This window comes from Strix uralensis, chromosome 4, assembly GCF_047716275.1.
Source record: "Strix uralensis isolate ZFMK-TIS-50842 chromosome 4, bStrUra1, whole genome shotgun sequence".
In the NCBI taxonomy this organism is placed as follows: Eukaryota; Metazoa; Chordata; class Aves; order Strigiformes; family Strigidae; genus Strix; species Strix uralensis.
Genome location: NC_133975.1, coordinates 12,692,963 through 12,720,224, shown reverse-complemented (window position 1 = coordinate 12,720,224; position 27,262 = coordinate 12,692,963). Strand labels below are relative to the sequence as shown.

The following is a 27,262-nucleotide window of genomic DNA, read 5'->3' as shown; positions in this document are numbered from 1 at the left end:
TGGACATAATTAAGTTTTTTATCTCTTGTGAGGTTACCACCAGCCCTGGTATGACCAGACCATCAGTTTGAAATTGCTTGTGCTGATGAGAACAGGTTCCAACTCTCCATCCAGACTCATGCTGAGGGGTGCTCAACTCTATACCACTGATTACAACCATGCAGCCAAGCAAGGATGGCAGAGCCAAGCAAGCTAAGAAAGGCATCCTGCTCTGCTGGAAGCATTACCACTAGACATGCAAACTTTTCTCTGTACATGTACATGTATGTGTTTACATATCCAGCTCCTCCCTTTACACTGTTTATAGCACAGCCCGCTGGCAGAGGAGGATCTGGCCTGAGAATTCCTAGTTCCAGGGAAAACAGCAATTAGCTAACTGTCAAAATCCAGATTTCTTTCAAGGAGAGGAAAAGAAAAACAACAAACAACATCTTTTTAGTTTTGAACTGAACAATTTTGATGTGAAAACTATTAAAGAGCTAAAGGTGGCACCAAACAGTCCTTTCACAGTTCCCTTTAAGGGTGAAGCTAAACAAATTGAATGTTTATGGGCTTACAAAGACCCTACTGCTACAACTCATGAGCACATCATAAATTACAGGCATTATATGCCATAAAGAAAGAGCACCAGCCCCATTTTACAGATGGAGAACTCGGAAACAAAAGAAAGATTAAATCACTCAACTCAGTGTCACATAAAAAAAATCTAAGCAGAGCAGGGAAATGAACCTACACTTTTATTTCTGAGCTAGTATCTTGAAACACTTTAGCATCTTTTCCTGACTGTCTGAACTTCCCTGTATCTTGTCCCAGAAACATAAGAACAGTATTTTGTGGCACTTGGTGTCCTTTGTAACAGAAAATTTAGATGTATCTGTTGCAGAGCATTTGCACCTCAAAGTTAAACATAGCCCTAAATTTCCCAAAATCATAAGAGGTTTTTTTAGGTGTGTTGTTTTATTTTCACTTGCTGGTCCTCAGTATGGTGTAAATACACTGCTGTTTTCTTCCTAGAGAAATGTGACTGTACGGTTTCTGGGAACATTCATTTCTGTCTCCTGCATGACCCTGATTCAATGGCTCATGTTTTCAGCATCTGCTCCCACCACACAGTTAGTTAACTTTGGCAAAGGCAGATAGTAATGGGAGTTACAGACAGAACAGAGGGAAATGATTTGGCAGAACTAACTGAATAGTATGTGCAAAGTCATGCACTCAAGTAAATCCGGTTCTTATCATACCTCACATATTTAAGGAGAATTTAAAGTGTTTAATTGGGTTGTAATTAAATTTTGATTAAAAAAATTACACACTATCAAATGGAAGTTTGTGGCAAGATCTGAAGTAAATGCATATTCAAGGATCCAACACTTCATTTAGGTTCAAGGGGTTCACTGGCAAAGACTTGCTCATCACCTTCTATGTGCAATGTAATTGTGTTCGATGCACAGCATAAAACTCATACTTCTACAGCTCACCAGGATGAAACGCCTTTAATATATAATGGTTGCCTGGATGCACTCTCTATAATTACGTTTGCAGACAGCTGCCATTATAAATGTGGTTTTCACATGCTTATAGCTTTAACTCAAAATTTTAAGGATAAAACATTCCACCCGTGTTGCCAACTTGCATAATTTCAATCACAAGACTCAGAGTTCTTGTCAATTTTTTCTATGTTCCATCTCCTGGAGCCATATGAAAACAAAAGATCACTATTTTTGTTAAAAAATACTTGTGACAGAGTGGGGAAAGGAGGTCAGCAAACTTTTATCCACTGCAATGAAATGTGTGAAACTGAATAAATGTATCTCAATGGCTCCAAAACTAGAAAGCAAATAAAAGGAATCCCCAAATGTGTTCTTTTTAATAAAATGGCATAATCTGGTAGGCTGTACTGAAAATACTTCGTAATGGCACATACTTCATTAATAGTTTAAGTTTTCTCATACATTAGAAAAAGGAAATCATTCTCTTTTTCTCACCACAAATGCCTTTGTGCATTACGTATACACACAGGGTGATCTGCCAGGAAAATCAAACTGAGATCATAAACAGACTATGTATTCAAATATTTAAAATATACGAGCAAATGTAATCAGAAGAATGAAGACCTTTCATTTCTTTGTATAGCCCTCAAAGCTACATACATTTAAAATAATCTTCTGTTATTCCTTTGCAAGAATTTTAAATACCACAATTACCATTACAATGTTACAATTAATAGACTTCAGAACTGCCTCTTTCAAATGCAGACCTGGAAGAAGCTTGTGCAGCCTGAACTATATTATTCTTCCTTATTTATGGTATAGGAAGGTCTTGAATCCCCAGCTGGATGAGGATATATACCAGTGTATTGTACTGAGTGTAGTGACATGAGGCATAGAGGGGAAATATTTGCTGGTAGAAAGCTGGAAAGGTTCCCTGCCCCAAACCCTTGACAATGACGGCTGAAGTCAGTGGAATTTCTGCCACGTGGTGTCTCTGGAATATTTCTCTCCTTAAAACTATCTTACTACACAAGCACTAACATTTACTATAAAACCTTCGTATCTGCACTCACCTACAAATTTCTATAATTCTTGTACCTTATTTTAAATGACACACCAGGACTGGAGGCAATATACTTGCCTGACATTTATTCTTTCTACATTCAACGTCAGAAGAATCAAATTAGATTTTTACAGCTACCTTCAAAGATACAGGCTTCAGATAAAAGGCACAGGCTATGAAGTAAAATCAGAAAGCCAGCAGCTTACTAGCGAGACCCTGCCACACAGCAACACAACAAATTATGAGTGGAAGTACTAAACTTGTAGATAGCTCCTTGTGGTTGATCTCTTTGGGACCTGATAAGGAAATAAGACTGAAAGTCATTCTGCGTTCGAGGAGCTGGCAGACCTCTCTCCTGGTGGGTACTGTGGGATGAGTTCAGGCTACAGGCTGTGCTACCACAGGGGTGTGATTACAGCATCTGTGTAGAGTTTTCATGAAACTCAGAGGACAAACTCACACTTAATATGATGGATTTCAGAAGTGACTAGGGAGAAAGCGGACAGCCTGACTGCACATTTGCTTCACTTCCGTATGTAACCGGGCTAGAACTCCATCCAGCCACTCCACCCCCTCGTCCCCATCTACCCAAATGTTTTGCAAATACAGGATTTGCTAGAAATGGGATGGGCTGTATCCCCTACCTCTGCTGCTTAACTCTGAAGATAGGAATATGGTAAAGCTGAAATCTGCTTATGCACAACACAACACAGCAGAGGGAAAAGGGTTTGGCTCCAGACCTAACTTAGTATTTCTCATTCCTGAAACACTCCTTTTTCAGTGCTGGAGGAGTACTGACTTTCTGAGGCTCCTTGTCATTTTGGCATGACTGAATTCTCATTTTCTCTCTCTTTTGGATCCTTACACATTACATATGTTAATGTCAATCTCCTCCTCCTTAAGAGAGCACCAAAACTCTCTTAGAATTTTGCAGTGAAGAAAAGACCCAAGGAGTTTAATTAGATAAATTAGAGGAAAAGCAGGCATTATTCTCATCATAGCTTGTGCTTTAAGTCTCAAAAAGAAACCCCCTTTACCTTCTCTACTGGAAAATGTCATTCTCAAGCATCCCCTAGCCTGAAAAGATTAATCTTTCTGCCTTATTGCCATTTGTCTGAGGAAAGTGGGGATGAGATTCTAGCAGACTAGCAGCCAGCAAGCCTATCTTTAATGTCTGCATATCCCCTTAAAAATACTTTGCTGACATATTCAACCAAGACAACCCATGTATCATTTCTCCTCCTGCATTATTACCATGAAGTCTATTGCCATATATGGCCACTGGATCGGGCAGAGCCCAGGGAAGGAGGTGTTGGGTGGCCTGGGAGGGCGACTGGGGGCATTGTTGCTGCAAGGGGAGAGGCACCCTACGCAAGGCGAGCCCAGGCGGTGCAGAGATGCAGACCACACTTTAGGCCATAAATCTGAGCTAGGTATGATTTTAAAAATTTTCCATCCAAAGCTGTGAGTAGGAGAGAGGAGGAAGACTATCTAGTTGTGAAAGCAGGGGACCAAGTGGGTTGGCCCTCCTGGGTTCTGCTGAGACCTGCTACAGCTTGTATTTGTCATTTTAGCTGGGAACCTAAAGAAAACTTATCCCTGATAAAACAAGTAAATAGGATGTTTGTGGTTCTGTATTCATTGGTGTGTTGTTTTTTTGGGTTTTTTTTTTTAAATTTACATATGCATCTGTTTTTTTAAGTAACATATTGTTTTCCATGGTGCCAGTCACACACTGGTTCACAGTCAAGCTGGGGTCCTCTGGCTCTGTCAAAGCACGCTGGCAGCAGCCCTGCAGGCTCATCAAAGCTCTGACACACACTCGGTCCATCGCATCTCCAGGTTAGTCCCTAAATAGCTCTTATGCAAGTATAATGACCTTGCTGTGATTTGAACCAAGGTATCTAAAACCATCTCTTTGAGACAATAGAGGTGTAAATCCTGGGAGGTTTAATTTAGTTTGCAAACCCTTCACTGTTGGTGTTGATGTGCAGTGGAGAAAGAACCCAGCCCAACTATCTTGGGACACAGTATGTTCCTGAAGTTACTTATAAACTAATAAACGCTATATGGAAATCACTTGTACTGAGCATGCATCCCCAAACACACTTTTTCCACTCAGTTTTAAGGCATGATCATTCAGCACGTGACTCTACTCAGCTACAAAATGGAGATAATAACCTCTTTGGGGAACATTACTTAAGACAAGAAAGTAATGTATGAAGTGTTTTGAGAGCTCTAGCTGGAAATTCCCATAGAAAGTAAAACCAGCCACACAGTGTTTACAGTTACAAGCACAGTTTTGTGCTGATTTAAACTGGTAAAAGAAAAGCTGTCAGTAGTTTATTCTTCAGTAAAACTCAGTCCACAGTAAGACTGGAGCCCAGAAGTTACTTGACTCCCCTCACTAAGCTCAGGGCAGTGAAAAAAACAATGTTTTCAAAGACTTTTATGGGAGACAACATGCAGTTATCAGAGATGGAAGCTCATTAAGACAACCAGATTAACAGCCTTATGAGGAATGTTGCAGGGTCTCTGGATGACTGGATATAGTCACAGCCTTGGCTTTCTTCTCTCTTCAGGGCAAAAAATCCCTCTTATTACAACAAGTTCAGAACTGACTGAACGTTGTCAAAATGATAGATGCAGAAACATGCCTAAAAGATTCACTGCTCAATTACAGGCCCTCAGCTGAAGAGATTGCTGCAAAATAGCTGCACACCATAAAATGAAGAAAAGTTAACAAAGGGTGCCTAACATTAGGGAAAAATGAAAATCAAGGCCAGTACTCCAAAATGATAGATTATCTCTCTGGCATGATAAATCAGAAATACATTTTTGCAGGAAGCAATGCTAAGGGGAAGGCCTTGCGACCAGACACCATGACCATTTCCTTCTTCTACAGGTCTTCTACAAGAAGCTACTTCAGAACTTAATTTCTTTGGCATCCATGTATTTTTAATATTAAGAGCAGTTTTCTGTGGCCTAGTCTGAAGGTCCTGCACACAGGACACATTCATCTGTATGAATGAAGCCACTAAACAAGCATCTTCTTGTAATACCATGTTCTAAGTAGTCTTTTTGTTTTTAATGTAGCATTTCCCAGGGATGCTGACAAGTAAGTATAGTTTCACCAGTCCGTTGGATGTGCTGAGACAAACAGGCAGATTTAAGACCTTACTTGACCACAAATGCACAAAAGCACACACAGATGCACATATACTCAAGCGTGTATGGAAAAAGCTTATTTTGGGGTCAGCGTGTAACTGCACACATTTTTTCATGTACATTTTTGTGGGAACATTTTAGGACTCAAGTCTGGAAAATTCCACCACTTTATGTTGCCCACCATATTACTGCTATGATCTCAGCTCTATCCTGAATTTATACTAGTTACGCTCCCAGCTCTGAAATCCTGACAGGCTCTTTGGTGACATCAGCTATCTTTTTTTCATCAAGCATTTGTTAGCTGGTAAAACTGAAACTCCCTTTGTGGTTTCCAGTCTAGACTTCAATTTGCACTAGGTTTATCAGCTGGGGTTTTTTGGTGTCATCTTTACAAAAAAGGTCTAAAATATTCTGCATTTATTTTGCACTTGTCTTCCAATAGATATTTTAAAATTATTTGCTTAAGTAAATGTATTACATACTGATTATATCTGACTTTAAAAAACATCATCTGGTTTAGCTTTCATGGTAAAATCTGGCCTCCAAACCATTCTGAGCTTTTCAGGCTCAAGAGTAAAGCTTCAATTTGACACTTATATATACATTCATGAGAACCCATTGTTCCTGAGTGCTAACCTGTCTCCACTGGCACATATTGGTACAGTATTTTTGACAAACAAGGAATCATATGATTTAAAAATGTGGTTGCAGCGGACTTTCTCATTGTCAGTCTCTGAATCTGCTCATTTTATTAACTACAGAAATCACATGTAGGTGACAGAGTGCTGGAGTGGACCCTGGCCCTCTGAGTGACAGGGAGGCACAGCTCAAACCAATTCTCCCAAGCAGTGATCTCTTTCTCAGTATAGGAACTCCCTACACAAAGCACTCCTACACATGATTTTCAGAAGCTCATTTTAAGTAAGGTTTGAATGAGCAAAAAGATGATTATTTTCATAATAAGAAAAAATCTCTTAAATTTTGCTACATTTAAAAATACAAAAAACAGTGGTTTTTTCCTCAAAAAGCTATACTTCTTGAAAACACTGGAGCTGTTTTAAGGGCTGCACAGGCCATTTTTGGATACTGCTGGATAGGCAATCTGTACTAAACAGAACAGAGTGCTGCAGCAGTGCTGAGTACTTGGAAGTTGAGCGTACAGTAGCGTTGCCATGGACTTGAAAGAGCTTTTATTAATAGAGAGCTTTGCAGCATGAAGGAACTAAATAAAGTGCTGTCAGACTGACTCCAAGTGCTTTGCAGATAACATACTGTCCTGCCATACACCCTCGGCACACGCAACTTTGTTAACATGCAACTGTACAAAATAATTTGTTTTTTTAAAGTAGCAGGAGTGCATCTGGGATATGGAAAAATCTAGCACTGCTTTGTGTGCCTGTGTGGGGAATGTTTGATATACAACTTAAAAAAAAAAAAAATTTTAAACATTTTCTTTCATTTTTATGAATGAAAGTCTGATAAATACCAATGAATTCAGCATTACCAAACCCGTTTAGAACAACACAGGAAATAATGGTGCAGTTACTATGATCTAATTAGAGTGGAATTCCCTTGAGAAAGAATATGACTTCTGAATTTCTTTTCATTCCAGTCAGTGTTTCTGAAACTCTAGGTGAGTTAGTAGGACACTTAGATGGCGTTAGATTTTAAGACTTAAAACAAGATACTGATGTTAGAAGAAGCCTAACAAACAAATACATAGCTGTGATTAGTTTCTATTAAAAGACCACAGGGAGTGCATTTTCTAACCTAAGATACAAACTCACAGTCAAAACCAAACACACACATACACAAACTGCAAACCCCCAAAAGGTATATTCAAATATTGCAAAATAAGATATTATAGATTAATTTTCCATTTAGTAGAACAGCCCACAGCAGAACTTGTATCTCTTAAGCTGCAATTTATGTCTCCTTCTTCTGCAGAAAAACTATCTGCCATCAGGAAATTCCTACATGTTTAATTCGATAGTATTTGGAAAATACAAAAGAAGTACCTTATAAGGTTAGATCACAGCACAGCATGGGGAATGCCTGATGAGTCTTACGCATTCAGACTTTTACATGCATTTAAAAGGCTGCATTTCAAGGTCTTAAAACAAGCTACTGAAACTGCAGTGATAGTTTCCCACACTACTTCACTGACCTCCACATTTGAAACCAGCAAAGTCCAACATAAATACTAGTAATCTGGCTAGGATCTAAAACTGCAGCCCTTGTGTTGGGATTTTCCACATTTGCAAAATGAACACAAAGGAGTGGAAGATGATTTTTAAGAAAGGAAAAAAGGAAGACCTGGGGAACTACAGGCCAGTCAGTCTCACCTCTGTGCCTGGCAAGATCATAGAGTAGATACTCCTGGAAACTATGCTCAGGCACATGGAAAATAACGAGGTGTTTGGTGACAGCCGACATGGCTTCACTAAGGGCAAATCATGTCTGACAAATTTGGTGGACTTCTACGATGGGGTTACAGTGCTGGTGGATAAGGGAAGAGCAACAGATGTCATCTATCTGGACTTGTGCAAAGTGTCTGACACTGTCCCACATGACACCCTCCTTGTCTCTAAATTGGAAAGACATGGATTTGATGGATGGACCACTCGGTGGATAAAGAATTGGCTGGATGGTCGCACTCAAAGAGTCAACAGCTCAGTGTCCCAAGTGGAGAGCAGTGATGAGTGGTGTTCCTCAGGAGTCTGTGGAGGAACCAGTGCTGTTTAACATCTTTTTTTAGCAGCATGGACAGTGGGATTGCATGCACCCTCAGCAATTTTGCCAACAACACCAAGCTGTGTGGTGCGGTCAATGTGCTGGAGGGAAGGGATGTGCCATCCAGAGAGACCTTGACAGGCTTGAGAGGTGGGCCCATGAAAACCTCATGAAGTTCAACAAGGCCAAGTGCAAGGTCCTGCACATGGGTTGGGGCAATCCCAAGCACAAATACAGGCTGGGTGATGAGTGGATTGAGAGAAGAAGCCCTGTGGAGAAGGACTTGGGGGTATTAGTGGATGGAAAACTGACTATGAGCCAGCAATGTGCGCTCGCAGCCCAGAAAGCCAACTGTATCCTGGGCTGCATCAAAAGAAGTGTGACCAGCAGGTGGAGGGAGGTGATTCTCCCCCTGTACTCCACTCTTCTGAGACCCCACCTGCAGTGCTGTGTCCAGCGCTGGGGCCCCCAACATAAGAAAGACACAGACCTGTTGGAATGGGTCCAGAGGGGGACCACAAAGATGATCAGGGGGCTGGAGCACCTCTCCTGTGAGGACAGGCTGAGAGAGTTGAGGTTGTTCAGCCTGGAGAGACCTTATAGCGGCCTTCCAGTACCTAAAGGGCGCCTACAAGAAAGTTGGAGAGGTACTCTTCATCAGGGAGGGTAGTAATAGGACAAAGAGTAACAGTTTTAAACTGGAAAGGGGTAGATTTAGATTAGATATAAGGAAGAAATTCTTTAATGTGAGGGTGGTGAGGCACTGGAACAGGTTGCCCAGAGAAGCTGTGGCTGCCCCCTCCCTGGCAGTGTTCAAGGCCAGGTTGGACAGGGCTTTGAGCAACCTGGTCTAGTGGAAGGTGTCCCTGTCCATGACAGGGGGGTTGGAACTAGATGATCATTAAGGTCCCTTCCAACCAAAACCATACTATGACTTATTCTATGACTCTATGACAAAATTGTATTTCTCAGAAGTCTGCATTCCCAGAACAAGCCATAACAGATAATACACTGCTCAACCAGGATTAGCAAACTTGAATTGACTTCAGGAAGCTGAAGGATTTTTCTCCATCCAGACAATTCAAAAAGGTATCTCCTTGGAGCTCCTTTTTAAAAAGGTGACTGTGATGTTGGTATGCCCAATTTTTGAAGGGTAGCCTATGGCAGTAGGCTACAGTGGTAGCCATAGGCCTACAGTACAGGCCATTCCAAAAAGCAACCTGTCCGTCAGCCCCCTCCACCTTAGGTAATTTGAACCTTCAGCTCCTTACCAGTGTGCCCTAACCACCAAAGCATTCTGAGAATAAGCTGGAGATGAAGATGGAAGGGAATTTGTCACCTCCCCTCTCAGTGCCAGATTACTGTGTAATTTTCAGTGAAAACCATACGCAGCAGCAGCAGCTGTGTAATACTCAGCTTCTGGTTGCCCAAGAAGTTGCTTTGAGGCCTGAACATTAAGTCTGTATTTTTGCAGTCCCAAATTAGATGGGATTTAAGTGTTCTGGATTTACCTGAAAGTTGCTGTCTGTATCTCAGTTTTTAACAGCAACTGAGCAGGTAATGGAAGCAGTCTGTGGGTGGAAAAGCTCCTAGTCAGAAATCCCCCCTTACCTTTAGCCACTGTTCTGCCTGCTCTTTGCTCTGCACTGCCAAAACCAGGGCATCTGCTCCTTGGTGAGAGATTTTCAGCTCATGTTTCTTCTTTTTGCTGTCTTTGGGAATGTATGTGATACTGCAGTCATTCAGGAGCAGCTCCATCTGGGGCTGCTGGTCCTTGGAACTTTTGTAACACTAAATAAATGTAAGGAAAGTTCAAAAGTTAGCTATCACCTTTCTGAACCTTGGGGGAAAGCTGTTACTATATAGAAATGCTACTTTTTAATTTTTAATATTTTTCATGCACCCCTTTACCACATACCACATTGCTCAGCCAACGCCAGCTTTGCTTATCTCCTTCTTATTCCCTCTGTAAAGCAAAATTACTTCCAGACTGACATTAATAGACATCTTTTATTGCAGGACAGGTACAACATATGGAGAGCATTAAGCTTCTCTGTGTTATCCTTATGACTCAACCTTGACCTTGATGAGGTAGGAAGAGGGTGATTTAGGATATCTATTCACTTGTAACAGCAGAATAAACTTGTACAGTTAACGACTTTAAAGCCCAGATGTTTACCCTGCCCTCCAGCAACAGCCCAGCATATCAAGGCAAATCTACATCAGTGCCTACATGCTGCTCTTGCAAAGACACTGGCACATGCTTTACTCAGCTGTTCTTTTTCTTGAGATAAGTAAAAAAAATTGTCACAGTGTGGAAAGGGGGGTAAAGTCCCACTTTTTCACCTAACACAGTTTAATAGTCACTGCACAAAACTGCATAAATCTGCATGTTAGTTTTCTTTGTAAGCTCCTGGCTAAAACTATATGACTTACGTGATGTTTTTTTCCCTCATTAGTAAATGCTGTCATTGAACAGCCATTTCATGCTGGACCACTGATGACGTGCTCTATGTTTGAATTGGTGATCTAAAGACGAAGGGTTCCACATTACATCACTTGTCCTATAGATCCCGTCCCTACTCTCACCTTCCAACACGTCAGTGCAGCTAAGGTTCCTATAGCTGTCGTAGTGCCAGACTACAGAATGTTTAACTGTGTATATGAATGCCCAGTTATTTTATGTACTTTTGTAAATTGGGCTTTCATTCATACAAGTAAGCACGACAGATAAAGAGATATCTGATAATAAAGAATGTATCTGCTAATAAAGAAGACTAATTAGTATATGCATACATAGAATAGCTGAGTATAAATGTGACAGCGACAAGCATGTGAACTTTTGCATGTCTACAGCAGTATTCATGTCACGATGCAACTGTCAGGAAGACAGTAGCTGTTAAAAGAATGTTATAAACACTATAACTTAGGCTGAGCAAATACAGGCACCCTGCAAAACCGGCCTCTGCAAATGACTCATAATCCTCCTTCCCTCTTCAAAGCCCATTAACTCAAAGTTTCCCTAGCTTGGTCACAGCTTTCAAGTTTGTAACATTAAAAAAAAAAAAAGTTTTCAAACTACGAAATCTTGAAAACATACAACATTAGTCACTTTAAGAAGCAATAAACAGCATATAATTCCCTTTATATTAATTTAAAAATTTTATTTATAATTATACATTACTAAAACTGAAGTATTTAAAGGACATTAAGTGAAAAACGATACCCTACTACAAGTTATTTCTAATGTCTAAATCTAATTGAAATATTTTGGTTTTACGATGACAGCTGCATTTATAACACAAGCAATTACTAATCCCTAAGAACATATATTTGTTTTACTTGCATATCTCATAAGTTAAATGTCTAAGTCCTCCTTCAAACAATAAACCAATCTTGTGTAACTTGGTCGTTAGACTCCTATTGTGATTTTTGTTTTCTTAATCCCCTTTACTGATTTACTGAAAGACAATCCATATAAGGAAAAAAAAAAAGCTTTTCAGACCACACATGTGGCTAAAGGAAATGAAAATAGAAAAAACAACATTTTTATACAGAACAACAAACATAAATGTAGAAGAAATATTGTGTGACTTCAGAGAAAAATCTGTTTCTTTCCTTCCTTCTTTCTTTCTTTCTTTTGTTCAAGCTATTATCAGACAGTCCTGAAACCTGATATGATCCTGATATATAGTGATAAAAATGTGGACTAAGGATAATGGCAGTGTAACAATATAATAAAAACTGAATCAGAATCAACATTCTTTTTAACATTTAAATAGAGGACGATACAAAAATTAAATCCTCAGTAACCAGTGAAAACTAGCAAATTCATTCCAACTATATTTTCAGAAATCTCTTACCTCTATTTCATATCCTGTCATTTCCTATACTGCCATAAGCACAAATATACTTGGAAAGTGAACACACCTAAGCTACACTGTACTAGTGTAGAATAATGAGGTTCTACAGAAAATGTTCTATCACCTGTTAATCAGCTTTTAACATTTGGGATATTGCAGTAATTACTAGTTCCATAATTAGTCACAACTGTTGGAGGCACCAGAAAGGAAGGCACAGAGTGCCTAAGACCCCAACTTATTTATTACTGTAAGCATTAGTTTGCTTATAATGACACAGAAATGTTTCCCTCAATTATGCTCTCTTTTCAGAAAATAAAAAGACATCTATGAGCAGATAATTTACTAACGTATGGAATCTTTTACTGGTGTCTCCAATCAGAAAGAAACAGAACAGATTTGCTTAAGGAACAAATATATCCACTTGTTTCTTTCCTTTCTATAATGCAGCTGTGCATCATGTGAATACTGCATCTGTAATTACCGCAGAACAGATGGCAAAGGTTTAGTTTAAAGTGTATACATTACCACGGCATATGCTGCCAAGTGAATTCTCAGTCTAACAAGGGACTGTTCTCTCCAGCGGTCTGATCCAACAGTTCATACACAAAGCTCCCTATGAGATTTTTTGTCCACAGGGAATGAAAGATTGGATTTACAGTTTCAGCAATTTTTTTTCCCAAATGAAATATGTTAGAAGATAATAGGCCAGACTTTCTTTCCAATATTAGGGAACTGCTTGTGTTTAAGTGCAATAAAAATCAAAGTTCTAAGTGGCTAAATGATACACTTTCAGTGCTTCTCTGTTTCTTAGGCAAATAATGACTGAACTTTTTGGTAAGGTTACTGTAGACTTGGCCACTGTTTGCAGAAAATATTCCAAAAACTAGATTCCTGTAAAAATAAATACATCACCTAAAAGGTACAAAGAAAATATAGCTAGATAAAAATAAAAATTACCAGTAGTTTGTTTTCTTTGATAACACACAGTAGTTTGGTCCATTGCCCAAATCGTTTCTTTCTAAGGAGGAAGGCACAGATTTTGGCATCCTTCACCAGATCCATAGAGGCCTCCTCAGAAGGCCACTGATGTCTCATTTTCTTCCCCTTTCCATCCTCCTCCTCTTCATCATAGGATTCATAAGAGCTGCTCATAGCATCTGAGTCATAATCTTTAAGAAAAGCATAAAAGTGTCAAGTTAAAACATTTAGCCACGAAGTGTACTGAAATAACTAAAAATCTCAACAGGGTTCATTTTAAGTTAAGTCTTTTGAAAGTCAGCCATGAACAAGTTACTGTTTCAGTGCTTAGTAGTATCAATACATTAAGTTAATTGAGTAAGAGATGGTGTTGATTATGAAACTTTATAGAAGACCCATACTGATACTTTGGGAATTTTAATTGAAAGAATAAACTGGCAATACATAGCTAGAATCTTAGGTAGTGTTCTATTATCTTCAAAATATTATTTTGCAAATACCTTAATCTTCTGTAATTCTTTTACAGAGAAACATCTTCATCTTGCCCTATTGCATAATGCAACATGTAGGCACAGAAATGTCAATATTAGTACAGCGTATCAAGAAACAAACACTGAATATGACAAAGAGTACATTATGGGGCGCTATCTACCTATCATAACGTTTCATATAATTCTCAAATACAGCACCTGAACTGATACAATTAACGTTGAATAGACAATGCTGTTCCTTGAACTACAGATTCTGCTGGGGTAAAAGGCATTCTGAAAAAAACGTTTTGTTATGTGCTTAGCCTAAACAGCTTAATCCTGCTCCAAGTCTGGTGATGGAATGGCAAGATTCCTTTTTATTAAATAATCTTTGTTCAGGCCTTTCATTTTCAACAATGCAGTGAGCTCTACAAGTGCCATCAACTACAAAACTAATCTGTCATTATCACAGAACCCCCTCATCCACTATTCATACTTATTTATTTATGTGGGTGTATATATATAAAGCCCTTCAGACAATAACACCTGAAGGCATGTCTGTTATCTACTGGCACATGCTTCCATGGAGGAGAATCAATCGGAATATTTTTAACAGCTGAAATTTCATCAGAATATTTCAAGTAGATTTTGATACATTTTTAGGCCAGAAATTGGAAGAAAATCTCTCATTCGCTTTAGCTAGGTATTTAGGACACAGATGATACGTAGGAAAGAGACCTGGGACTATTGGGAAGAGGACAAGAGAGTGGATTGCTGGAAAGCTCATTCTATATCAGTTCCTCCCTATGTGCATAGTCAGAATGAGATGTACCCAGACCTCACATCTCTGAATCAAGACTAGATATTCTGATCCGATTTGTGTTTTCACAGAAGTGTATGAAACAGCACTTATTCATTCCAAAATGAAATGAAAATAAAATTTGAAGCTTTGGCAACTTTTTTTATTTTTTTTTTTTTTAACTTAATTGCCCTCTTCTGGTCAATTCTGCTACAGAGTGTTTGGTTTGGGGCAGCTCCATATGGGCAAGTGGTAAAAGCCTCAGACCATTATCAATGGGAAAACACTACAATTTTTTACTTGCTTTACAAAAATCAAGAGAAAGATGGAAAAAATTAGAGTAGATGTTTAAACTGACAGATTTGGAAACATTTATTTCAGAGTATTTTTGCATATTTGTTTAAAAGAATGTGTAAGATCTGGCAGTTTGCCGCTTCATCCATCTCTTCCTCCTTCTTCCCCATGAAGCAGGAAAAAAGTCTAAAACCCCACCAAAACCAGAACCAAAGCAAAACATTCTCTCTCCTCCAACCTCCTCTCAGAGAGGCTATCCCCAAACTTTCACAGAGAAACATCAGGAAATGTTTGAGAGATCACTGACCAATCTCAAACACACAGTAGCATGTCAGCCTGTTCGAAGCAGAGGCAGAATGATTCATGTGGTGTTACCAAATATGAAGATGCAAGGTCTAGTCATTAAATCAGCATCTTCAAGAAGGCCTTCTCCCAAAGGCACGGGCTAAGGGGCAAGCTGCCATAATCTGAAGTTGCTGTCTCTCTGCAAACTTCATCTTTAACTCATGCCCTTGCCTTTTCAAAAAATTAATACTTAGGTGCCCATAACCTCCTCAGCCCTTCCTCGAATTTAGCAGTGATCTTTGTTGCAGCTATGCCACTGTCACAATGTTCACCTTGATGTTTGCTCCCTTTCTACAATACTATTTTACCTCTTTTGTTACTTTATTCTAGTTTTCACAATAATATTATTCTGAAACTTTAATTTTTTTGAGGTAAGAAGCAGAAGTAAGAAGTCACTACTCATATACTGAGACATGGAAATACTATTCTGGTAGAATTTTTCTGTTTAATTACTAACGAGATTTTTCCTCCAAAATTAAGAAAGCACATTTTCAATGTAAGTGTCTGGGGGTTAATTTTCATCAGATCAACTTAAAACATGAGTGTACAGGGGGGACTCTCCTCAAATATAGTCTTCCCAAGAGAGTAGAGTTGGGTCATTTTTCTACACTCTGAGTACACACTGAAGAAGGGATGTTAGCACGACAGTGTCAAAGACTTTCCTATCAGAGGATAACCTATCAAACATGCCTTCTCCATCTGCATTTTTAAGTGCATCAATCAAAAGGATGCAAAAACTGAATCTGTTTTAACACACTGTTTTTTCTTCCTCATTAGGACATGATTTAGCTTTTTCATATTGCAGAAAAGAAGGTTTCACGTTGGATAAAATTACAGGTCATCTCTTTGCCATATGTCAAAAAGAAGTTTTTCTTACCATAAACCCCATGCAATAATCTCACCTTCTTTTCAGCAAAGTTACTGGGTTAAATCATTGCTTTTTCCTCATAGCATTGAACCTTTTTTTTTTCCCCCCTTACAGCAAGTTTTACCAGTTTACCTCTACATTTACAGTATCGCCAGTTCTAGAGGAGTTTACTCTGGATGATACTTAACTCTGGACTCCTGGCCCAATGCCCCCAACCACGTTCATGGTTCAAAGCTGTTCAAAAGACCAGTGGCTGATTTGGACCCTCTGTCTCCAATAGCAGCTGAAACATATTCATGTGCTCCTAACTTAAGCTTCAGGTTTAGTTTCCTCTAAAAGGAGCCTGGTTTATGCACACCAAAACAGTTCTGCAAACCAAGCCAATGCACAGCCAGTGAGGATAACCAGAACTGGCCCCAAATGGTCATAGCCACACTTACAACATGTCACCACAGCACTGATAGAAATGTAGCTGTCAAATACTAAAAAAGTTGAAGGACACTGGAATTACCAATTGCTCAGAAACTGATCTGGAAATATATTACTCACTGGAAGTGATATACTCAGGAGCTTTGCCAGGGCTAAGTGGCACTGCCTCTTCGTAATAGCCTTCAGGAAGGGAAGATGTTGGTAATGGTGGAGGCCCGTTATCTGGTGGCTAAATGAAGAAAAAAAGAAAAAAGTGATTACAGACCAACAAGGTGTTAAATTTAACATGGTCAGAACATCTGCTCATGATCAGTGCTAATGTTACCAGCCTTATAAACCCAGTGGCTGGTCCTGTGACTATTTCTTATGTTAACTATCTCTAAAGGCAAGGCTCTAGAGGGGTGAATTAGATGTTGACCTTTGAATAAGGCATGTTCTTCAGGGTAGCATCTTTTAGAAGGAAAACAAGCCTAAATCTCAAGTTCCTCTTATGTTGTTATAATTAAACAATAATATGTATAGGTTGAGATTTGATGCAATAAAGTGACTTAATTATGCATTATAACATAATGATACATTTTTAAATGTATCATTATTCTCAAGACCTTTACCTCCACTCGAGATAAGGAAGCAAAACCTTCTTGCACGTCTCCAACTGAGTCCTTTGGTAATATAAGGACAGTAGGATCCTACTTGCCATTGTTAAAGATGGCAAAATCAAGATAGCTACATTAAAAGAAGTTCTTTCTACAACAGCATTAAGTGGTAAAAATGTTGAAAAGATACAGTTCTCTCTTTAAGAACTAGAAATCTAAAGGGTCTACATCAGAAAGAGATTTCTGTGCATAGACCAATTTACAGTGTTAAGGCTTATTTATTGGTGTTTTACACCTAAAATAATTCATACTACTGCAGCAAACAATGTTGGACACTTCAGAAAAGTTAAATAGCCTGGGCTGGCAGAGATCAAGGACATTTAGGTAATTTAGACCATATTTTCATGATGCATTTTGTTTTTCAATGGCAAATCAAGTCTTAATATAGACATTAATTTTTAAAATGCTATTTCTACATAGCGAAAACAGAGCTACAACCAATGAAAAGACTGGAACATCAAGAAACGATTATATGATAAAATAAATATTTCAAATACCAGGTCAAATTCTAAAATGCTTCTTTTCTAAATATAAACCTGTTTTAAATTTAAAACTGACCGACTGCTGGTATGTTGATATAGTAACAAAGTAAATTTAGTACTCTGTGACTTCTTCCATATGACTTTACTGTTCTATTTCCTTAACAAGTACCAAACCAACTGTATTTTATAGAACTCACTCATATATGCCACAGGCTTTGAGTTCCATATTTTTGTATTACAGAAAATACTGGTCTTTTTCCAGCACCAGTGGTTTATTGTATGATCACAAAAATGTAACTTCTAAGCAGAGTCTCATTTCTGCAGTAACATTTTTTCAATACACCTTTCTCTTTTTTCATGTAATGAAAGAGATGTAACACTGTTTGTCTAAACTCAGAGAATAGAGAACAAACAGAGATACTGAAATAAGAAACTAGTTAGGGTGGGCTTTGCTCATGGTCAGATACAGACACTTCTAGACTGTTACTCAGGTGGGCTGAACAGTCTAGCAGAGGCATAGAGCTTTCTTTCACATAATACAGATGAAGCCACAATGACTACACTCCTCTTTTCCTACAGACCTAAAGTTACCCAGGAGGAACTTGAGCTTTAATAGCACGTGGCATTAGCTGTAATGAAATTAGTTCTGTGGGTGCTTTCAGGTCTGGATTCACCTTTGCATATTTCAAAGCTACACATCTCCAAATCTCATTACTGATTACACACCTACGCCAGACACCTAATTCTTAACAATATCAGCTAGACGAGCTCCACCCTTAGTGTGCTCTGTAGTTAAATTCATATTGAGTAGGTCATTCCACCTTGCAGGTAAGTGCTTGTGTATTCCCAATGTGCAGGAAGGCCAGAAGCTAGTGATTAAACTTGCCCTTCAGCTCATCCAGCACTGACTTCCCTTTGTGCACCTAGTAAAATCAGAAACTTCCTCATGAACAATGAACCAATTCGTGACTGAACACAGAAATTCTTGGTCAGATTGAGATTTACACTAATATTACTATATCAAATGATATAGCCAACTTCATATGTCACACTCAATTACAGATAAGAGATGGCAATTACTGTTATCTATGTCAGCCAAATGAGTTTTCCTCATCAGTTTTGCTAGAAAAATTAGCTGTCAAAGAATTAAAATAATGAAAAAATGGCTTTTAGCATAGTGTCCCTGTTATTCTGCTGAAAAACACCCCCCGAACAGCAAATCTGCACATCATCACAAAAGAAATGAATCTTTCAAAGTTAGCTGCTGCTGCGCAACAGGCATAAGTGACATTAAAAAATATTACATGTTAATATTGGAAATTTGTCAGCAATTATTAATTTTGCCCTACACACCTGCACACATCAGCTCCGTGTGGCCTGAACTGCTACACACAATAGGTGGAACTGCCCCCAAAGAGTTTGTATTTTCTCCCTTCATGCAGGTGAGCAGAGCCTTGCTCAAGTGAGCTGGGGTCAAGGTTTGTTCCTAGGGCAGTGGAGATTCATACCACTCCTTTCATTAGACAGATATATTAATATCTTGGTCTAGCCTTAAACTATTTTTCCCGTCAGGTGTATATACAGTATATGAAATTCCTATCATTATTAAATGTAATTCACCCAGGAAATACCCATCCGAGAGTCATTCCAATTTTGACTTGACACAGTACTGAGGTTTCAAAGCTATCTTTTATCCAGAAACAAATAAGAGGTTCCAATAAAGATCGGGGGGGGGGGGGGGGGGGGGGGAAATCCTTGTTTTTAGACAAAATGTTATTCAGAAAGAAAGAAAAAAGGAAATGAAACACAAATGGTGCTTGTCTGAATTCGACCCTGCTGGAGCACCAGTTACTTCATACAGTTGGGGCGGGCTGGGCTGTGCAGCCAACGTCAACACAGATGGAATCCATTGCTGAATTAGCCAGGCCCTCCTCTCTGAAATGCATTTTGCAGTGCTTGCCATAGCAAAGTTGAAAACAATTATAAAAGAGATTTTTTTAAAAAAAATTATTAGGAGAAACAGAAACATCCAACATTAAATACTTTCTGATTAAAGCAAGGCTGCTTTAATATTGAAGGAAAATCCATCTGATTAAAAACAAAATAAAAATATCTCACTCAAATCTGTACCATAAACAACCTCATCTTCTGGGAGCTATGGAATATGTAAGAGTTTGAGCATAAAGAAATGTAAAAAGTACATCTGAACATTCTGGTATTACTTACTAATATTTACAGTGCTTTAATTTTTTTACTGTTGCTAGCTGTATGGTTTAAGTCTTTCAACTTGGCAATTTTGAGTGGAAGAATTTTGATGCAGTTATGAATTATGAACTGAAATAATTCTTGGTTCAGTAAGTGTTCAATAGTTTACCTGAAAAATAGAAAGGCCATAAAACCCGCAAAACTATTTACGTATTCTATAAAAGGATTAAATCTCAAAAAACCCTAGAACATGTGTAGTTTGAATGGTATCATGAGGAAAGACCTGGCAACCTGCAAAGAAGTCATTAGCGCAGATTTCTACCTTTACTTTTTTTATAACAGCCAACAGGGAAGAAAACTAGAGAATGCTGCCTTTCAAGACAAATAATCTTGTTCAATCACAGGAATAGGAACAGTTAGAAGGAGGAAAAGGGACAAAGATGAGTGAGATTGTTGCCCAGAATAATACCAGTAATACTGAAAAAATACCAATGAAGGTGTTGGGTCTGAGACCAAGTGAGAGATGCTTTATTTGAAACCAAGAAGCGGATGGGGTGATAATTATACCTCAGAGTTGAGACCTCTGAAGACATTAAAGACTGGATCGTGCACAGGACGTCCAACTCCAGTTTACAGGAAGGATTGTTGAGAGTAAGAAACAAGAACCTCCAAATAATAAGCAGTATTTACCTGGACAGTGAAACTCATTATTCTATCGGACTCTATGAAACAGACTTAATGGAAATATTAATTTTATGGCGTATCATGATATTCCCCTCCACTTGCCTGTCTGTGTTCCACAGACCACAAATGAACTCTTTCTTTATGCTAGGAGATAAATTACTTTATTTCCCCCTCCTGTCCAAGGGTCCCTCACAAGACAGTAACTTTTTTTTTAGGGATAGTCTAGCTGAGATCTGCTGACGATATGGAAGTATATCGTGTGGAAAGCAATATGAAAGACAAAGGAAAATAAATGTCATCATATAGGGGCCTGCGGATATAAAATCACTTGACACCCCAGTGAAGACTTACACTCTGTAGGAAATAGAAACACCTCCCTTTATGCAATGATTTAGGACTTGGAGATTTCCAGTGCAAAGCAGTGACTTTAGCAAAGACTGTCAGTACACTCGTGCTGCAGGCAAAGGCTGCCAGCAATTCAAAGGCCATGCTCGCATGTGTGTTATTAGATCAACCACCAATTCAGATCCAGCCAGACTGTGGAGCCAGCTGCTACGTAACCCCTCAACACTGAAAGCAGCAACATGAGACTGGAAAAGTGGTCACACATTGGTAATGCATAATAAAGCTATTCAGAAGCCAGCAGGCAAATGCGGGCTGTCAAGAAGAAACCTTGACACATGCACATGCCATTTGCTTTGGAGCAAGCTTAGACCTGACCTCTGTACAACCCCACCACATCCTTAGCCTGGAGGGGGAAGAGTGCTCAAACATTTATGATCCCTCTCCCCACATGCAAAAAAATCGATGTCCAGAAAGTAAGATGAATCAACAGGGTATCAATACAATTGGCAAAATTACTGACCGCACATTTCAACCAGGCTTCGTTGTACCACTGCAAAGGATGGAAATTGCGCGTAAGTACTTGCCACGCACTTGGTATGAAAGTCTAAGCCTTTAGATAAACTCAAAATCACTAAGACACAAATCTATTGCCAGCAGTTGAGGACCTGGATGGACCTTAGATTTATTCAGGACAAAAGTGCTGACTATATGGGATGTTAAGACCATATTGAGCTGTGCAGGAAGGAAATATTAGCCTGAGTGTAGACAAGGAAAAGCTGAGAATAACTCTTCATTTGACCTCAGCTCCATATTCTAAGGTTATTCATTTCTCAGCTTGTCAGCTGGATGCTACAAAACTGGGAGCCAAATGTGAAAGAAGTTCTCTTTTCAGCTTCTCTTTTCAACTTCTCTTTTCAGCTTCTCAGCACATCTGACAAAAGACAGCAAACCATCCAGTCAGACACAAAACTCAGCTTTTTGGAACAGAGTAACCCTGTCAGTCCCACCACAAGGTGGGTAACACCACTGCATGACAGGCTGTTGGCATAGTCTCACACAAGCATCGCTGAGTGTACCCATGCAATTACAGCACACACCTCTGGGACACTGGTGCTACCAGGAAAAAAACAAAAGGAATTGCCCAAGAAATCAACAGCCAGAGTCAGGCATGATGGGAAGCCGAGCAACACTCAGCAGCTGGTAACCCACCAGTTTCTACTGCAGTGCTGAACAGATGAGGGCAAGGAGGAAATGCTAGTGGAAGTAATTACCAGGTGGTGGATGAGTATAAGCATAAGCAAAGCCTTTCCTTAGGGTGATCCTGAACAGTGACTTGAGCAAGTTTAAGACTAAGAACAAAAGAAGGTACACGCTTTGCAAGCTGTCCTCCAGGGAGTGGAGGTACATCTCACACAGCCTAAGAGCGTGTCTGCTGACTCAGGGGTGAATGCCTAATTAAAGGTATCTCTGGAAAAGTGCTTAGTATGTATAGTGGCTACAAACAGATCACAGCCTCAGAAGGCACAGCCTGATGATGGGAAAGGGATCTGAACAGACTTGTTTGCATTTAAAGAATGAATCAGAGCATACTATGTCTCCACAGTTTGATCTGAAGATTGTCTGGAGAGCATTTATACAGGAACCTCACCAGGAACTGAGTTACACATCTGATTTCTGCTTAGATAACCCAATAACCCCTTTACCTAAGCAACAAGAAGCTAAAGATGGCAATGAAGAGGACCAAATGGAAGCAGTAAGAAACCAACACAGTATATCGACTGAACAGAGAACACACATGGTTCTTGCATCTCTCTCATGGCAACATCAGCCTGCGGCAGAACCCAGCATAAGCTTAAGTGTCAATTCTTGCTATTGTATTTAATTAACATTTATTAAATAAAACTGAAGAGACTGGAGCACACACTGCACCACTGAAAGGACAGATAGCTGTAAGGAGTCACACCCAAACTCTTATGGAAGACAGGAGAGGAAGCAAACTCCAGACTCCATGGAAGTAACAGAAGATCTAACAAAATAATTCGGAAGTGAAAAAGAATGAGCTAGAAACAAAAACATGGTATTTCTGTATCATTCAGATTTTATAATAAAAGATTATTACACAGCCAGTTGGAAGCATCACTCAGACAAAACAATAGAGTTGACTCATACCAAGCAAAGAGTCTGGGTGTACCAAGAGAAGAAATGGGCTTTAATTAATACTAGGGAACACTTTCATGCATATTGCATGAGAAAGATGAATCTGAATTTTAAGCAGCATGGGGCCCTCAGTCAGAGGTGGTTATTGTAACAGCTCAAAGAAGTGTCTGTATTCCCCAGCAAAAACAAAATCACCTTCCTCTTCCAGGAGTTAATAATAAGCTCATCCAGGTACCTAATATGACAGTGAGGACAAGACAAGGCAGTACAGTGAGAAAAGTGTGAGCAACACCATTTCCACCAGAACAATATTCTCTAAGAGCCTGAGCCCTGCATCAAACAAAAACAAGAGAAGACTTGCTACTTACTGGCCTAACTCCTTTTCCATGTGTCTGTGCACAGAACATGAGCATGGTTAGGAAAGCAAATAGGCTGGTCCCTAACTATCAGCACAGAGAGGGTGTTTTATGGACAGGTATAGCACAGAAACAAGAAATGAAAAACCTGAGGCCAGAAGTGTGAGCATGTTATGAAAAATAGTGGGACAATATCCTATCAAATCTGTGGCATTAGTAATTTAATAGCTTTCTTATATGAAGGTCAAAGATCATCAGTATCTAGTAAGAGCAGGAAAGAGGGCATATAGCTTCACAATGATCACAGAAAGAATCTGGTAAAGCAGTTCAATCCTACTCTGAACCTGACCTGAACTCATCCAGTTTAAATGCAAATTCCAGTTAAAGGCAGTTGGGAACGGTTCATTCTGGCAGCTTAGATATGAAGAAAGTTTTGAAATATGGTGATATGCATCATTATAAAGGTATACTATAAATGAACTGAGAAGGAAATTAACTAAAACATTTTGTGATAATATTTGCAAATGTGAAATAAATCATCAATAATAATGCACCAACCCCACCCAGGGGAAATGGCAATGACAACTACAGTGTCCTGCAAGACATGACCAACATAAAAAAGAGGTTGCAACCATTTCTTTATCCTTATTCCTTATGCAAACACATATGATGACTGGAGGTATTCCACAACTGCAGTGTGCCCAGGTGGCCAAGAAGGCCATTAGCATCCTGGCTTGTATCAGAAATAGCGTGGCCAGCAGGACTAGGGAAGTGATCTTACCCCTGTACTTGGCACTGGTGAGGCCACACCTTGAATACTGTGTTGTTTTGGGCCCCTCACTACAAGAAAGACAATGAGGTACTGGAGCATGTCCAAAGAAGAGCAATGAAACTGGTGAAGGGTCTAGAGCATGAGTCTTATGAGCAGCAGCTGAGGGAACTGGGGTTGTTTAGCCTGGAGAAAAGGAGGCTCAAGGGGCACCTTATCAATCTCTACAACAATTACCTGAAAGAAGGTTGTAGCTAGGTGGGTGCTGGTCTCCTCTCTCAAGTAACAAGTGATAGGACAAGAGGAAAACGGACTCAAGTTGCTCCAGGTGAGGTTTAGATTGGATATTAGCAAAATTTCTTCACCGAAAGAGTTGTCAAGCACTGGAACAGACTGTCCAGCAAAACAGTTGAGTCACCATCCCTAGAGGTATTTAAAAGATGTGTAGATGTGACACGTAGGGACATGGTTTAGTGGTGGATTTGGCAGTGTTAAAGGTTGCACTTGATGATCTTAAGGATCTTTTCCAAACTAAATGATTCTACGATTCTGTGATTGTATGTCCAGAAGACTCTGCTGTTCTGGTCACTCGTGACCAAACCTCCCATGAACCTTACTGTAGGTTCATGGGAGAAATACTGATATAGTTCACTAGAATTAAACTATAGCTCAAAATGAAACTGACAGAGCCTTTCTTATGTGTAATGGATTGAAATGAAACCTGAGAGGAATATGATTGTGACTTCAAAGGATATCTGAGGCACAGGTATCAAGGTGAGGAAGAAAAAGCTACTTAAACACAAGGAAAAGGCTGACAACGAACACTGAGATGGCAGAACAGCCTTTCAAATTAAAATAGTGGGTTAAAGAAACCTATATGCTAGTGAATAGATTTTGGTAAGTTTCTGAAAGGGTTAATATTTTATAATTGCCTTCAGTAAAAGTGACTGCACTGAATGATCATAAAGGCCCGTTTAGTTGTTTCTTCATTACTGAAGAACTTGTTGAGATCTCTGCAAACTGAAACTATTAGCCAGCTCTGAATGAAACAACTGAATTTTTGTTGAATTTATTTTTGTGGCTTTTAAAAATTTCCTGCAAGGAAAAAAGCCCAAGGCTAATACTAACTTAAGATTATCTTTTAAGAACAGAAAATAACAACTGATTTTCAGTGTTAGAAGAAAAAGCAAGATGATGTAAGATTCATAAGTACCCACCTGGCACACGAGCCCCTTGCTTTTGCTATGGCACTACTCTCGCTGCACATTTTAGAAAAAGCTTTAAGACTGGCACTTTTTTGGTTGTTATTCAAAGAATGATTAATGTAACTGGTGATGTATCACCTCAAAAATCCCTTTGATTTCAGGATGATTTTTTTTCTTCTCCAAGGACACTGTCTCCTTTCAGCATTTTCTAAGGGTATACCTGACAGGCAGTCAGATAAAGGGAGGCTGTCAAATCACTTCTCCACAATAGGAAACCCATTTATGTGAAACACTCCTACAGAGTGACTCTGTACATTGCAGCAAAGGGTTCGAGGAAGATGACCTATCCTTTTGATTTATATCTACAGGGGTTCTGGCATCTTGCTGGACACTTGCTGCAGTTAAATAACTATTAAATTGTCAATATTCCAAGAAAAACAAAACATTTACTCAATTTTACTGTGAAAATCATGCAAAATAGCTAAGTGCGCTGTGTTTTATTTTGTTGGAGTGCACAGTGCACTGAAATCACCAACTGTCACATGTAATATGACAACCAAATGCTTGGAGGCTAGAAGTATTCTGTCACTGTCATGCTGTGGATAATTTATGCCAGTAATCCTCAGGCACATCTGAGCAGCAGGACACACCGGATGTTATCCTCCTGCCTCAGTGGAAAATGTACTTTAAGGCAACTTGGTGATAGTGCAGTGATGGGATCCCAGGTGTTAAACCATCAGCAGCACTTTGAGGTATGCACAGAGCACTGGCTCTGTTACTCCTCCAAATCCATCATCTGGCACTGCTTCTTGCCTTTCAAGAGCAGGGAAATATCACAAAAGTGGCTGCTGATGTAGAGATGGAGAAAGAAGGCTAAAAGACACAAGCCCTCGTAGTAAGCAGATTCAAGAGGGGAGAACCAATATAACTCTATTTCAGACATGGTGATCCCCTCCTCTGCTGCTGATGCAGGCAAAGCTACCCTAGCTGCTGGCACTGTGTTCATGCTAGGAAGCAGGCAAGTGGCATTTCAGTTCTGCAGCAGGACTCCGAGTTGCCCTTAAACTCACATCCTTTATCTGCAGCTTTTACTTTGCCGGCCATCTGAAGGAGCTGTAGGCACAGGCTAAAGCAAGCGAGGATTTGTGCTTTCTAAGCCTGACAGAAAGTCTGCTAGACCAGATGTAGGCAAGGGCATGCATACAGAATTACTAAATGACTGTGTGCTTAGTGATTCGCTTCATTCAAGTATATGCAAGGTCCAACTTTGTCCCTCAATTTTAAGACCTGGTCCAAAGCCCACTGAGTCCAGGAAAACTCTCTGGGCTTTAATGTGTTTTAATAACTGGAGACTTCATTTAAACTATTAACAGCATGTCTCTAAATAATATGAATTTTATACTCTTTGTTCATGGGTGGATGAGTAACAAAACTGATACAAGATTTGGCCTGAGAAAATATGCAGGTCTGTTTACAGATTTACAAAGGAAACCTTGCACAGCACCTGCCCACATATAATTCTGGCTCCTGGCACTACTTTAAGGAGTATTGAATTCCTTCCCACCCACACATCTTTACATAAGTAAAAGCTTAAACATAATTCAGACTAAACATTTTTGAATGCAGAATCCCTTGAGTGCCATAAAGAGAAACAGTGGTGTAAATGAAACTTTAATTTCCATCACGCTCAATAACTGATGTGCTAAAAACATAGATTTTAAAACAGTGCATAGTTTATTTAAAGTTATTGATTCCCACTTCCAGTAAATTCCTGTGTTCCAGCAGCACACTGTGTTTCCACTGGAGGCTGGGACCACCACTAGATGTTATTCAGCAAATGGAAAAAAGTTTCTGTCCTGAATGGCTGGCAAAAAGAGATGCCATACAACATGACTTCCAACTT

The 27,262-nt window shown here is 39.4% G+C and overlaps 1 protein-coding gene across 5 annotated transcripts in view; it reads right to left on the bottom strand.

The window, feature by feature from the left end:
• AFAP1 (actin filament associated protein 1) overlaps positions 1-27,262 on the bottom strand; it is a 124,861-nt gene that overhangs the window by 35,717 nt on the left and 61,882 nt on the right. For all 5 annotated transcript variants that reach the window (XM_074865684.1, XM_074865686.1, XM_074865687.1 and 2 more), the window contains exons 4-6: positions 16,621-16,729; positions 13,275-13,486; positions 10,066-10,245 (exon numbers count right to left, since the gene is read on the bottom strand). In XM_074865684.1, the coding sequence (XP_074721785.1) occupies positions 10,066-10,245; positions 13,275-13,486; positions 16,621-16,729 (501 nt within the window). The remainder of the gene's footprint in view (positions 1-10,065; positions 10,246-13,274; positions 13,487-16,620; positions 16,730-27,262) is intronic.